We start from the raw sequence: 13,331 nt of genomic DNA, 5'->3' as shown, positions 1-13,331 counted from the left end.
CTATTACTTGAAATGTTTAGCCTCAATCACAATAAATTAATGGCCATATATTATGGTCGCTATATAAATATAAAGGCACCAAAATGCATTAAAGAAAAACTTGGAGACAGGGCAGAGAAAAGTACATGGGAGAGGAGGAGAGGTTTGTTTATCAATTGGTAACTATATATTTTCCTAAAGATTATAATCACAGAGATATCAATAATAAATATTATAAATAATATAAACAATAAATAGACTTGCGAGCTTTATGTGCTCTAGTTTTTAAAAAACAGATTTATAATACTGTGCATATTTGGAAAACAAAACTACACTCTCTCTCACTTCCCCTCCTCCCGCCAACATCATGATTTCATGTAAACCTTAACTTTTTTCCTCACATCATTCAGTATGATGCGTCACTTTTTGTATTCTGGCAGTAGTGAGATAAATCTGCTATAGCTATGTATGAACACATGTGGTGAATTTGTACAAATGATGTAAACAAACTAAGTACCTTTTATTAATAAAGGTTTGTCCCTTACCAATGAGATGTAGTGACTGTGCATTTAGAATATTAGTTTCACAATGACTGAAAACAAATGGGGCAATTTCTATCAACACAGATTCTTTCACAATTTATGTTACGTCTTTGTCATAAAGAGAACAGCTGTGTAAAAGAATACTTGCCTCTTCTAGAAGTCGTGTAACAGCATCTATGTCATTGTATGTTTTAGTCATCTGGCCCACTCTTTCAGCACATAAAACTGTTGGAAAACAAGACGTAAATTCATTATATCTGCCACTCAAACTAAACAAAATTAAGAAATACTTGCAAAAACTAAGAATCTTAAACTTTAATCCTAAAATTAATCTAAATTATATCTGTTTACTGAATTATTTTAAGAGAAATACATTAAGAACTATGAAAACAATGAACTCAAGAAAAAAAATTCATCTTTAGTGTTTTATATTGAACTGAGAAGACTGGCACTTCTGTTTTGTAGCAGGCATTTGCTTTGGTCAATTTTTTTTTCAGGTCCTGTATGTACTGTAATCCTGGGAATTTTAAAGTCTTTACGATCACTCTGAAGTGTTTTTAAAGTCCACACATATTAAACTGCTCAACACTGAAACAAATTCAGAGCCTCAAACCTGGAATTTTCTGTGTAAAACAGTTAAATTTACTTTTGATTAAATGCAAATTGAAATTTTATTTTTTTAAAATGTGTCTTGCAAGTCAAAGGGGGGAGATGGAGTCACGACAAAACTTTATAAATTTCTCAAACCATTAAGAGAGAATCAATGAACGAGTACTCTAAACTCAATGCAAGAACATTTTATGTAAAATCAAACAAAAAAAAGCACAAGCAAAGGCTCACTGTGTCACCTTTACATTGAGCCATGTCTTACTCCATTAGTCCCTATTGGAGTAGAACCAACGTGACAGCTCATAGAAGATACTGTTCTGTATGAGGTTGGCAAAACTGGGCTCTATCATATAAGACTGCATAGTGCATATAAAATATATACACAATTCTGATTCTGAATGACCTAAATATAATGGCCCTGGTAACTAAAGATGTCACAAAGACATAGTATTACTAGCTAAAGCAATTCATAACTGAAATGGATGTGATACACTTAAATAAAACCAGTGATATTACCCTGTTGAATAATTTGGGAACATTTTTGTCTGACTGCATGACTTTTTCTTGAAGGAGACATAGTGACCTTGGTTGAGTCTCAGAGATATTGAGATTTCTAAACAGAACACAAATAAATTTGGAAAAATAAGATCAGCAGCTCCTGTTTTACTCATATGAACCCTCCTTTTCCATCCACCAGCATTTTTATGGCTTAAACATTCCATTCTGGAAAAAAGGGACTGTTAATACAGAGTTATATTAGTTAATTACATTGATTTCTGCAGAGGAGACTGCTGTAAGGCAACTACTCTTCACAAGTGGATTTATCTTTGACAGAGTTTCAATTACAGCTGATGCACAGTTTGGGCGATGTTGTTCTAAGGTGGTTAATTCAGTATAAAGAAATCAAGTCCAAATTACTTAAAAATAATTGCATGCTGTGTGGTTAAACCTGACGCCACAGATTAGGTGGCATACAACTGACAACAACTGATATACACCAATGAATAAAAATAGTAACTGATTAGGCATCCTGTTGCCTTACCAACCCAGAATGTCAAGGCATTTTAGGACCAATCCTGTAAATATTTAGGTATATGCTTAACTTTTAGCCTTGAAAGCAATCCCAGTGAACTCCATAGGACTGCCTGCAGAAATTTTGCAGAATCAGGAATTTTAGCTTACACTATTCTAAACCTAATTAAAAAGTTAGCAAGTGCTAACTAAAAGCTTATAGCCAGAAATTTACACCCCCAAAAACTGATTAGATAAAAGAATACAAATGAAATACAGAATGAATATATGCTACAGTGTAAACATAAACATGCTGCATTTACAAACTACATGTTCGCAGAAACCAACTGTTTTCTGCCAAGAAATATTTTACTTGCGAAAATCAGGAGCACAGAGGAAGCAGGAAACTGGGGTAATCATTGCACAGAGAATCTTTTCATGAAAACATAACAGAAAGAAAAGATGTGTATTAACTACGTAACTTTAAAATGTCTATTCATAAAGAAGTTTAATGTAACCATAAAAACAAAGTTTCCAACAGAATAATCCATAAATCAACACCTAAAATGCCTACTGTAAATACTGACACAGACCAACATTTTATTATCCCAAACAACTGATCATACACCGTTTCCTTAGCTATAACTTTCCCTCAGCAATGTTGGTAAATTAATGTTTGGGATTGCCATTAGCAAACCCTAACACTGCCACCGTTTGTGACTAAGGCAACATGACACCACCCTAGTGACCGCAAAACTATTATCATCTTGATAAAATCCAAACAAGTAGATAACAGTGTCGTGTTCCCATGGGCTGAGCAAGGTCATTTGACTGGGAGAAAGGTTGATAAGGGCTGGTACGTGCAGTTGCTAACTCAACTATTTCTTCAGAACTTGCTACACAACCTTTAAAAGGAGGATATCAGCACATTGTGTTATTAAGCAGCAATGTCAAGACAATTAAAGTAACGCAATGCATGACTGAAACAGTCTCTTGCACACACAAATCAAAATCTATCATTTTCAATATGTCTTCACATCCAAATAGATATGGGATAGTCAAAGTCCAACCTTCCCTTTGAATTTATACATACACCTCTACCTTGATATAACGCGACCCAATATAACATGAATTCGGATATAACGCAGTAAAGCAGCACCCGGGGGGGAGGGGGCCCGCAGGGCTGCGCACTCCGGTGGATCAAAGCAAGTTCGATATAATGCGGTCTCACCTAAAACGTGGTAAGATTTTTTGGCTCCCGAGGACAGCGTTATATCGAGGTAGAGGTGTATATATTATATAATATATAATTTTATATATGTATATATTTACATATATATAATATATAATTTTGACAGCAGGCAATACATCCCAGAAGCTGCCACAATGGTCTGATAAAGAACAAAGAATGTTTAAAAAAAAAAAAAAAGAATAAACCTGATCACCAATGGCTTTATGGCCTCATTAAAAATGAGTAACCACCAAAATTTTAGATAAAGTCTCTGTTACATCACTCTGGACAGTATTAAGGGCCTTCAAAAGTGCAATTTGAGTTCTCTTAATAGGCAGTCTAAACGAAAATTCAGGCTCGAGACTCCAGTCAAAGATCCAGCCTCGAAGGCCATAGCATTAATGTTTTAGTTAATCCCCTTCCAGAAACCTCAATCCAGCTGAACCACCATGTAGGATAAACTAAAATCTTTGAGAAATATTGACTAAAACAATACATTTAACAAGGATTGCTGCTTTGGACAAGAAATTTGACTTTGAATATACAACAAGGTTACAAATGTACTGACACGCTTCAATAGATTGGAGACTACAGTCACAAAAGCTAAAGAAATTGGTATCATCATAGAGGGGAGGAACATTAGAGGATTAATATAAAACTCATTGCTTCAACAAGAGAAAAAAAACAAAGCCATGAACCAAATACAAACAGAAGCCTGATGGGAACAGAAAAAGATATTTTGATTACCCAAATGTCTCCTGACTTTATGCTTTAGCCAATGAGATATGTAAATTAAAAGTATATTGCCCTAATGAATATGGTTTCTGGCTTGTTCCAGTTCCTGTTGAACACTAGGCTTCTGAACTATTGTAACCATATGAAAAGGGCAAATGAATGACAGTGCACTATAATATAAAACCCACCGCACATAATTACTGACTTCCTCTTCCACACTGGCAAATCAGCAGTATTTTTGTTTAGCATGATAGGGAAGGGGTGATGTCTGTGAGTACACAATTACAATATCCAAGTCAAATGCACTTCCGACCTCTCAATTCAGAGTTAGAGGTATATTAGGCAATAAAATGGTCGTCCAAGCGAGGAAAAAGAAAACACAGGATTCCAAGAACAAAAAGAATTATGTACAAAATTTTGGCAGTTGCTTAGAAAACTTTTTTGGATCCTGGTGGCAACAATTTAATACAACATTATTATGTGTCTCAAAAAATGTAAATATATGAAGATCACAGACATCCTCTTATCAAGTTTTCAACTCAGATTCATGAAAATCATTGGGGCTGTGTTTTAGTTTTGGGGTTTTTACATGCATATAATGAAATGTACATATAGTAATTGCAATAGAGATCATGAATTTCTGTCATGCAAAGGCTCTAAAACACAACCCCAAAACTTCATAGTCTCCCACATTTTATACCAATTTAAAAGAGGATCTGGCTGTATGTGTCAATGCTTCTTGCAGGGGCGTTAAAAGACTAATAAATGGTAAAGTCCCCAGGAGACCAGGTTTTGGACATGCAACAACTCAGAAGGAAGGAGCAATGCCCAGTAAAGACAGGGCTTGAATCTTTAATTAGGGTGGGGTGCCTGAGGTATTTGCATTCTCAAGCATGTAAGAAGATGTGTACTTTACTCTTTATATCAAAATCTCCATCTAGTACACCCAGGGCCGGCTCCAGGTTTTTTGCTGTCCCAAGCAAAAAAAAAAAAAAAAAAAGGGAAAAAAAAGCCGGAGTGCCACCGCCAAAGGGGGTGGGGGAAAGGTTGGAGTGCCGCCCCTTGAAAAGGGCCACCCCAAGCACATGCTTGGAATGCTGGTGCCTAGAGCCAGCCCTGAGTACACCATCTGACGGGGCCTGGAAAATTTACCAGATATCTAATAGCTTGAGGAAGATTTTAAAAGAAAGGAGAGAGGGAAGAATAAAGGGCTGCTGAGGAAGCCAACCTGCTCTTTCCTCATTCCTCATCTTCCCAATTCCAGTTCCTGGGAAATGGAAGGGGACTAAGATTATGCCCAGGGTAAACTGACTTGGTACCTTTTGTCTTGAATTAGGTTGTGAGCTTTGGGACAGGTAGCAGCATGCCATTGTACATGTTTGCAAAGAGTTTAACATAATGAGGCTCCAGTTCCATTTGGGGTCTTTAGACACAGCCCTAATGCAATTATTCTTATTCATTATTAACAATAATAGAGTGCTGTCCATCTCTGAATCTCTGGAGGCTGGGTGTCCGGTAAATTTGAAGCCACATCGCCTTCTAGCTGCTGAAAAAGTGAAGAAACTTTCTGTCTCTTGTTCTCTCTCACACCTGCCATCCTCTGACTCCTGGGAGGTAGGATGGTCTATGTCAGGGGCGGCTCCAGGCCCTAGCATGCCAGTCGCCAGGAGGGCGGCAGGCGGCTCCGGTGGACCTCCCGCAGGCGTGCCCACGGAGGGTCTTCTGGAGCATCCGCAGGCATGCCTGCGGGAGGTCCACCAGAGCCGCGGGACCAGCGGACCCTCCGCAGGCACGTCTGTGGGAGGTCCACCGGAGCCGCGGGACCAGCGACCGGCAGAGCGCCCCCCGCGGCGTGCCGCCATGCTTGGGGTGGTGAAATCGCTAGAGCCGTCCCTGGTCTATGTTATTCTATTCCTCTTCCTGTCTCTGTTTTTGAGAGGTCCTCCCTCAAGAATAGCTCCAAAGCCACGTTCTGCTGCTGCTGCTGAGAGCTTCTCAAAACAGCAGAAGCCCGAAGGTGATTCCTGACCATTATAAATGTTGCACATGGGGTTAACATAGCAACAACAGTCAAACTAACCAGCTGTGTTCAGTTACACTCTGCTACTGGTTGGCAAATAAACAGCAACAGAGGCACTGGAATAAACTCAGAAGCACAACACTGCATTGGCTTACATTAATTTCACTTTTTAAAGGTTATTTTTGCAAACTGACGGGTAGAAACACTTTTTAAAATTGAAGCTTAAATTCTACAGGAGTAGACAGCTTAGGTCCCAACAGTGTCCAGAGAAAGCTTTTCATTCTCAGGAGGGAGTGGATGTGGACTTTTTCCTTTGCAACTCAATCTCAGCGATCCTATCTGTGGAATTCACTGTCATCCCCCATTTTGATCCAAAACAACCATTAAATGCTGTCAACAAGCCTTTATACACTGCAAGACTTGACTTTTCTCTTTAGCTTTTAAGGAAGAGGGAAATTGGTGAGGCTGGTTGGCCTGGGGCGGATGCTTCAATTCTGTGGCTGTCAGGGCATGTTTTCAGGGGAGTGACTGAGTGAGTATACTTCAATAGGTGCATATTTTCAAAGATTGTCATGGGTGCACAGAGCTTTGGATGCACATTTGTGTGTGATGTTACAAGTTAAAATAAATAGAACATATACACCTAATAAGTTCTATAGCCTCACTTCTCTCATTTCCTGCATATACAGTAACTACAACATTAAGCGAGGAGTTATGTGCCTGAAAAATGTGACTTCAAGCGAAATGATGTTAAGCGAATCCAATTTCCTCATAAGAATTAATGTAAATGGGAGGGTTAGGTTCCAGAAAAAAAAAATTTCACCAGACAAAAGACTACATACACACATACACAGAGTATAAGTCTTAAACAATTTAATACTTTACACAGCAATGATGATTGTGAAGCTTGGTTGAGGTGGTGAAATTAGAGGGTGGAAGAGGGAGGGATATTTCCCAGGGAATGCCTTACTGCTAAATGATGAATTAGCACTCGGCTGAGCCCTCAAGGGTTAACACATTGTTGTTAATGTAGCTCACACTCTACAAGGCAGCACAAATAGAGAAGGGGAGACAGAATGGCAGACAGAGACACACACCCTGTGTGTGGGAGAGAGAGAGAGATGCGCATTGCCCCTTTACGTAGGCTGAACTAAATGGAAGGATAAACAAAAACAGATCTGTGACTAGGGTTTTTTATTTCAAAAGGGCTAACTTAAAATTAAGGCAATTAGTTAGGGAAGTGGATTGGACTGAAGAACTTGTGGCTCTAAAGGCGGAGAAGGCCTGGAATTACTTCAAGTCAAAGTTGCAGAAACTATCGGAAGCCTGCATCCCAAGAAAGGGGAAAAAATTCATAGGCAGGAGTTGTAGACCAAGCTGGATGAGCAAGCATCTCAGAGAGGTGATTAAGAAAAAGCAGAAAGCCTACAAGGAGTGGAAGATGGGCGGGATCAGCAAGGAAAGCTACCTTATTGAGGTCAGAACATGTAAGGATAAAGTGAGAAAGGCCAAAAGCCATGTAGAGTTGGACCTTGCAAAGGGAATTAAAACCAACACTAAAAGGTTCTATAGCCATATAAATAAGAAGAAAACAAAGAAAGAAGAAGTGGGACCGCTAAACACTGAGGGTGGAGTCGAGGTTAAGGATAATTTAGGCATGGCCCAATATCTAAACTAGAGGCGGGCAAACTCTGGCCTGTGGGCCACATCCGGCCCGCAGGACCCTCCTGCCTCGCCCCCCGGACTCTCCCCCGCAGCCTCAGCTTGCTCCGCCGCTGGTGCAGTGCTCTAGACAGCGGTGCTGTGAGCTCCTGGGGCAGCAAGCTCCTGGGCAGCGCAGCTGCAGAGCCCGGCCTGACCCGGTGCTCTGTGCTGCGTGATGGCGTGGCTGGCTTCAGCTGGGTGGTGCGGCTGCCTGTCCTGGCGCTCTGGGCAGTGCGGCTGTCAGGAAGGAGGGGGGGGTTGATGGGGCAGCAGGAGACAGTCGGGGTGGGGAATCTGAGGGCGGTCAGGGGACAGGGGGTTTGGATGGGGCAGGAGTCCCAGGGGGCCATCAGGGTGCGAGAAGAAGGAGGGGTCAGATAGGGGGCGGGGCCAGGCCACACCAGAGTGTTTGGGGAGGCACAGCCTCCGCTAACCATCCCTTAATATAATTTTGGAAACCTGATGTGGCCTTCAGGCCAAAAAGTTGGCCTGCCCCTGATCTAAACAAATACTTTGCCTCAGTCTTTAATGAGACTAATGAGGAGCTTAGGGATAATGGCAAGATGACAAATGGGAATGAGGATATTGAGGTACATAGTTAACACATCCGAGGTGGAAGCCAAACTCGAACAGCTTAATGGGATTAAACCGGGGGGCCCAGATAATCTTCATCCAAGAATATTAAAGGAACTAGCACATGAAATGGCAAGCCCATTAGCAAGATTTTCTAATGAATCTGTAAACTCAGCGGTTGTACTGTATGACTGGAGAATTGCTAACATAATTCCTATTTTTAGGAGAGGGAAAAAATGTGATCTTGGTAACTACAGGCCTGTTAGTTTGACATCTGTAGTATGCAAGGTCTTGGAAAAAATTTTGAAGGAGAAAGTAAAGGACATTGAGGTCAATGGTAATTGGGACAAAATACAACATGGTTTTACAAAAGGTAGATCTTGCCAAACCAACCGGATCTCCTTCTTTGAGTAGGTAACAGATTTTTTTAGACAAAAGGAAACACCGTGGATCTAATTTACCTCGATTTCACTATGGCATTTGATATGGTTCCCCATGGGGAATTATTAGTTAAATTGGAAAAAATGGGGATCAATATGAAAATTGAAAGGTGGATAAGGAATTGGTTAATGGTGAGACAACAACGGGTCATACTGAAAAGTGAACTGTCAGGCTGGAGGGAGGTTACTAGTGGAGTTCCTCAGAGATCGGTTTTGAGACCAATCTTTTTATTACTGACCTTGGCACAAAAAGTGGGAGTATGCTAATAAAGTCTGCGGATGACACAAAGCTGGGAGGTATTGCCAATACAGAGAAGGACCGGGATATCATACAGGAAGATTTGGATGACCTTGTAAACTGGAGTAATAGTAATAGGATGAAATTTAATAGTGAAAAGTGCAAGGTCATGCATTTAGGGATTAATAACAAGAATTTTTGTTATAAGCTGGGGGTGCATCAGTTGGAAGTAACAGGAGGAGGAGAAGGACCTCGGAGTTTTAGTTGATCACAGGATGACTGTGAGCCGCCAATGTGATTTGGCAGTGAAAAAAGCTAATACCGTCTTGGGATGCATCAGGCAAGGTATTTCCAGTAGAGATATGGAAATGTTAGTACCATTATACAAGGCACTGGTGAGACCTCTTCTGGAATACTGTGTGCAGTTCTGGTCGCCCATGTTTAGGAAGGATGAATTCAAACTGGAACAGGTACAGAGAAGGGCTGCTAGGATGATGTGAGGAATGGAAAACCTGTCTTATGAGACTCAAAGAGCTTGGCTTGTTTAGCCTAACCAAAAGAAGGCTGAGGGGAGATATGATTGCTGTCTATAAATATATCAGAGGGATAAATACCAGGGAGGGAGAGGAATTATTTAAGGTCAGTATCAATGTGGACACAAGAACAAATAGATATAAACTGGCCATCAGGAAGTTTAGACTTGAAATTAGACAAAGGTTTCTGACCATCAGAGGAGTGAAGTTCTGGAACAGCCTTCCAAGGGGAGCAGCAGGGCAAAAGACGTATCTGGCTTCAAGACTAAGCTTGATAAATTTATGGAGGGAATGGTATGATGGGATAGCCTAATTTTGGTAATTATTTGATCTTTGACTATGAGCGGTAAATATGCCCAATGGCCTATGATGGGATGTTAGATGGGCAGTAGTGTAGCTAGGGGGTGAAGTGGGAGGAGCAGCCACTCCCCCACTGAGCATAAGTGGCGCCTTTTTAATTTTACTAACCCAGGAGCTTGGGTTCCAACTCACACCTGTGGGAGAAAAAAAAACAGCGCCACCGCCCATTGGTCTATCCAAACTCTCCCCTTCCCCACCCCCTGCCACCTGGGTGACCCTTTAAAGAACTATCCGATGCCTCTCTCCTTGCATCAGGTTGTAACATGAAGCAGCAGCTGATTGGTCAGAAGGCCCCCAAGTTATGATTTGATTGGCTGATACAGCACCGCCCTAGGTTGGAACAGACTGCACCATGTGCTGGAGAGGGGGAAAGGAGTTAGCAGCACAGTATGCGATCCCTGGGGAACGTGCACAGGCTTGGGCCATTAGCCTTCGGGGGGGGGGGGGCAGCTGGGTCCCCTCCCGGGAACTGCAGCCCATCACCCACCCCCACTGAGATGGTACAGCCTAGCTCAGGGGTCCCCTGCTCAGTGTGCCCTGTGCTGGGTCTGGCCCGTCGAATCCGAGTCTGCACTGTCCCCAAGGCGATGCTGCTGCCCCGCTGCAGAGAGCGCTGCTGGGCTGCCCCCTGCTGAGAGCCCCCCGCTGCTGGGATCTGGGGTCCCCCTGGCAGCACCCCCTCCCCACATGTTCCCCCACCCCCGGTAGTCCTCCGGCGTGCAGGGTCGCAGCACCCCAGCTGCCTCCTTCCTTCCACGTGCGGCCCAGCCAGGCCTGACGTTCTGCTCCTTGTTGCGGCATGGGTCTGAACTGGGCACCACCCGCTGTGGTGCTTTTGCTGACGGGGCAGCGCTCCTGGTCTTCGGTGGCACTTTGGTGGCAGGACCTTCACTCGCTTCAGGTGTCTTCGGTGGCACTGAAGCTTCATTGCCAAAATGCCGCTGAAGACCTGTGGAGCGAGTGAAGGTTCCGCCGCCAAGGTGCTGCCGAAGACCTGGAGCGCTCCCCCTCAGTAAAAGCGCCGCAGTGGGTGGCGTCTTTTTTTTCCCCTCACTCTCCCTCTTCCCTCCACCTGGTGACGCCACTGTAGAGGGGGTGGGATCTGAGTTACTACAGAGAATTCTTTCCTGGGTGTCTGGTTGGTGAGTCTTGCCCACATGCTCAGGGTTTAGCTGATCACCATATTTGGGTTTGGGAATGAATTTTCCTCCAGGAAAGATTGGCAGAGGCCCTGGGGGGTTTTCGCCTTCCTCTGCAGCATGGGGCACAGGTCACTTGCTGGAGGATTCTCTGTACCTTGAATCTTTAAACCATGATTTGACGACTTCAATAGCATATGTTAGGGATTTATTACAGGAGTGGTGGGCGGGGGGTGAGATTCTGTGACTTGCATTGTGCAGGAGGTCAGACTAGATGATCATAATGGTCCCTTCTGACCTTAAAGTCTATGACTCGATGACTCTATTCTAAGTACATTGCCTTTAAAAAGATCAGGAAGTTGAGACTGCAGCTGTGACCAGCTCTCTACGTCCTGAGCCCTGATGTGTCTCTCTCCCGCTCTGTATGGAGAAGGGTAAGTGTGTGTGTGTGTGGGGGGGGGAACCACCCTGAAATTAGTCCCCCTCTCCTGCACAACAAGCAGGAGGCTCCGGGGAGCAGCTCCAAGCCAGAGGGCAGGAGTAGCACATGGCAGTGGGGGAGGGACAGCTGAACTGCCTGCAATTGGTAGCCTGCTGGGCAGCTGCTGCACAGGGAACTTAGGGGAGTGGGGAACTGATATGGGGGCTGCCGGTCCACTCTGGTTCCAAGCCCCCACCAGCTAGCTGCAAGGGGCTGCTCTTCCTGTAAGCAGTGGACAAAGCAGGTGGTTGCCAAACAATGTTATAAGGGACAATTGCGCAACTTTAAACAAGCATGTTCCCTAATTGATCAGCAACGTAACAATAAAACAATGTTAACCGGGATGACTTTAAGTGAAGAGTTACTGTACTTTTCTGCTTCCTTTCCCTCAACGTCCTAATTCACCACCATTTTTTATTAAAAAGTCCTTAGGTTAAGGAATGGTCTTCCTCAGTGCTTGTATAGTATCATGCCTAGTGACAATACTCAATATATACAACTTAAATCCACAACAAAACTATTTTATCATTGGACAGAAACACTTCCCATCCCTGAAATGCTGCAAGCCAGTCATTCGCTGTTTAGAAAAACATTATTATTATTAAATATTTGTATTGTGGTTGTCCTTAGAGGCATCCATTAGTGTTCAGGCTTCCATTGTTCAAGGCACCATGCACCCACATAACAAAGAGAGTAACTGCCTCAAAATGCTTAGAATCAAAGTACAAGAAAAGAGGTAATAAGTGGATATAACAGTGGGGGAGATCACCATGTGACAGTGAGAAAACTATTAGTATAATAAAACTGTGGTCACAGCACATCAACTGCCTAGCCATTGTCAAGTCACAGTCAGCAAGCAGATACAGCAGCTATTTTTTCCCACTAAGTTACAAATTCTATAAGCAATACCACCAACACACAGGTCAAAATAAAACAAAATAATAATCACATTCTATGCTTGCTGACAGTCTAATTGTGCAGTTTACAATGCGATTTTATACAAAGAAGCAATGATTTCTTCCTCTGAAATTTGTAGAAGTTCTAACTAAGATGTGTTTTAAAGGGAGTTTACAACCACAGTTTACACACAGTGTGTTCGAAAGCTTGTCTCCATGGAGGCTCCAATATAAGGTCTCAAATATAGCAAACTAATGATGAAAGCAGCAAAGAGTCTTGTGGCACCTTATAGACTAACAGACGTATTGGAGCATGAGCTTTCGTGGGTGAATACCCACTTCGTCGGATGCATGTAGTGGAAATTTCCAGGGGCAGGTGTGTATATATAAGCAAGCAAGAAGCAGGCTAGAGATAACAAGGTTAGTTCAATCAGGGAGGATGAGGCCCTGTTCTAGCAGCTGAGGTGTGAAAACCAAGAGAGGAGAAACTGGTTTTGTAGTTGGCAAGCCAAACTAATGATGTGTTATATTATTAATTCTTAAACAGGCGAAAGGTTTGGGAAACAATTAGGGCATGGGGGAAAGGGGCATGCAAAAGTGTGAGATGCTATTCATTTTGCAGAGTTCCCCTAAGGCAGGGTATGCACTGGAAGAATTTTCCTCTACTACATTGAGAGCCATAGAACTCAACAAAGACAGTCATCCTGAACGATTCTCCCTTGCTTCTCTCATTAATGTCAAGTCCAGAAGGCCAAAGTAACTTTGACAACAATCACAGGAGCAAGATTAACAAGATAAGGAAGATTCATGGGAGGACAAAAGGTGGATCTGCTTGTACTG

The 13,331-nt window shown here is 42.7% G+C and overlaps 1 protein-coding gene across 8 annotated transcripts in view; it reads right to left on the bottom strand.

Annotated features, from left to right (window-relative positions):
• The window catches only part of TRAK1 (trafficking kinesin protein 1), a 136,099-nt gene that overhangs the window by 42,025 nt on the left and 80,743 nt on the right, over positions 1 to 13,331 (bottom strand). For all 8 annotated transcript variants that reach the window (XM_039524010.1, XM_039524011.1, XM_039524013.1 and 5 more), the window contains one exon: positions 670 to 746. In XM_039524010.1, the coding sequence (XP_039379944.1) occupies positions 670 to 720 (51 nt within the window). In that variant the 5' untranslated portion in view covers positions 721 to 746. The remainder of the gene's footprint in view (positions 1 to 669; positions 747 to 13,331) is intronic.

This window comes from Mauremys reevesii, linkage group 2 (assembly GCF_016161935.1).
Source record: "Mauremys reevesii isolate NIE-2019 linkage group 2, ASM1616193v1, whole genome shotgun sequence".
Lineage (NCBI taxonomy): Eukaryota > Metazoa > Chordata > Testudines > Geoemydidae > Mauremys > Mauremys reevesii.
The sequence above is the reverse complement of the archived record's forward strand: the minus strand, read 5'-3'. Positions and strand labels throughout refer to the sequence as shown.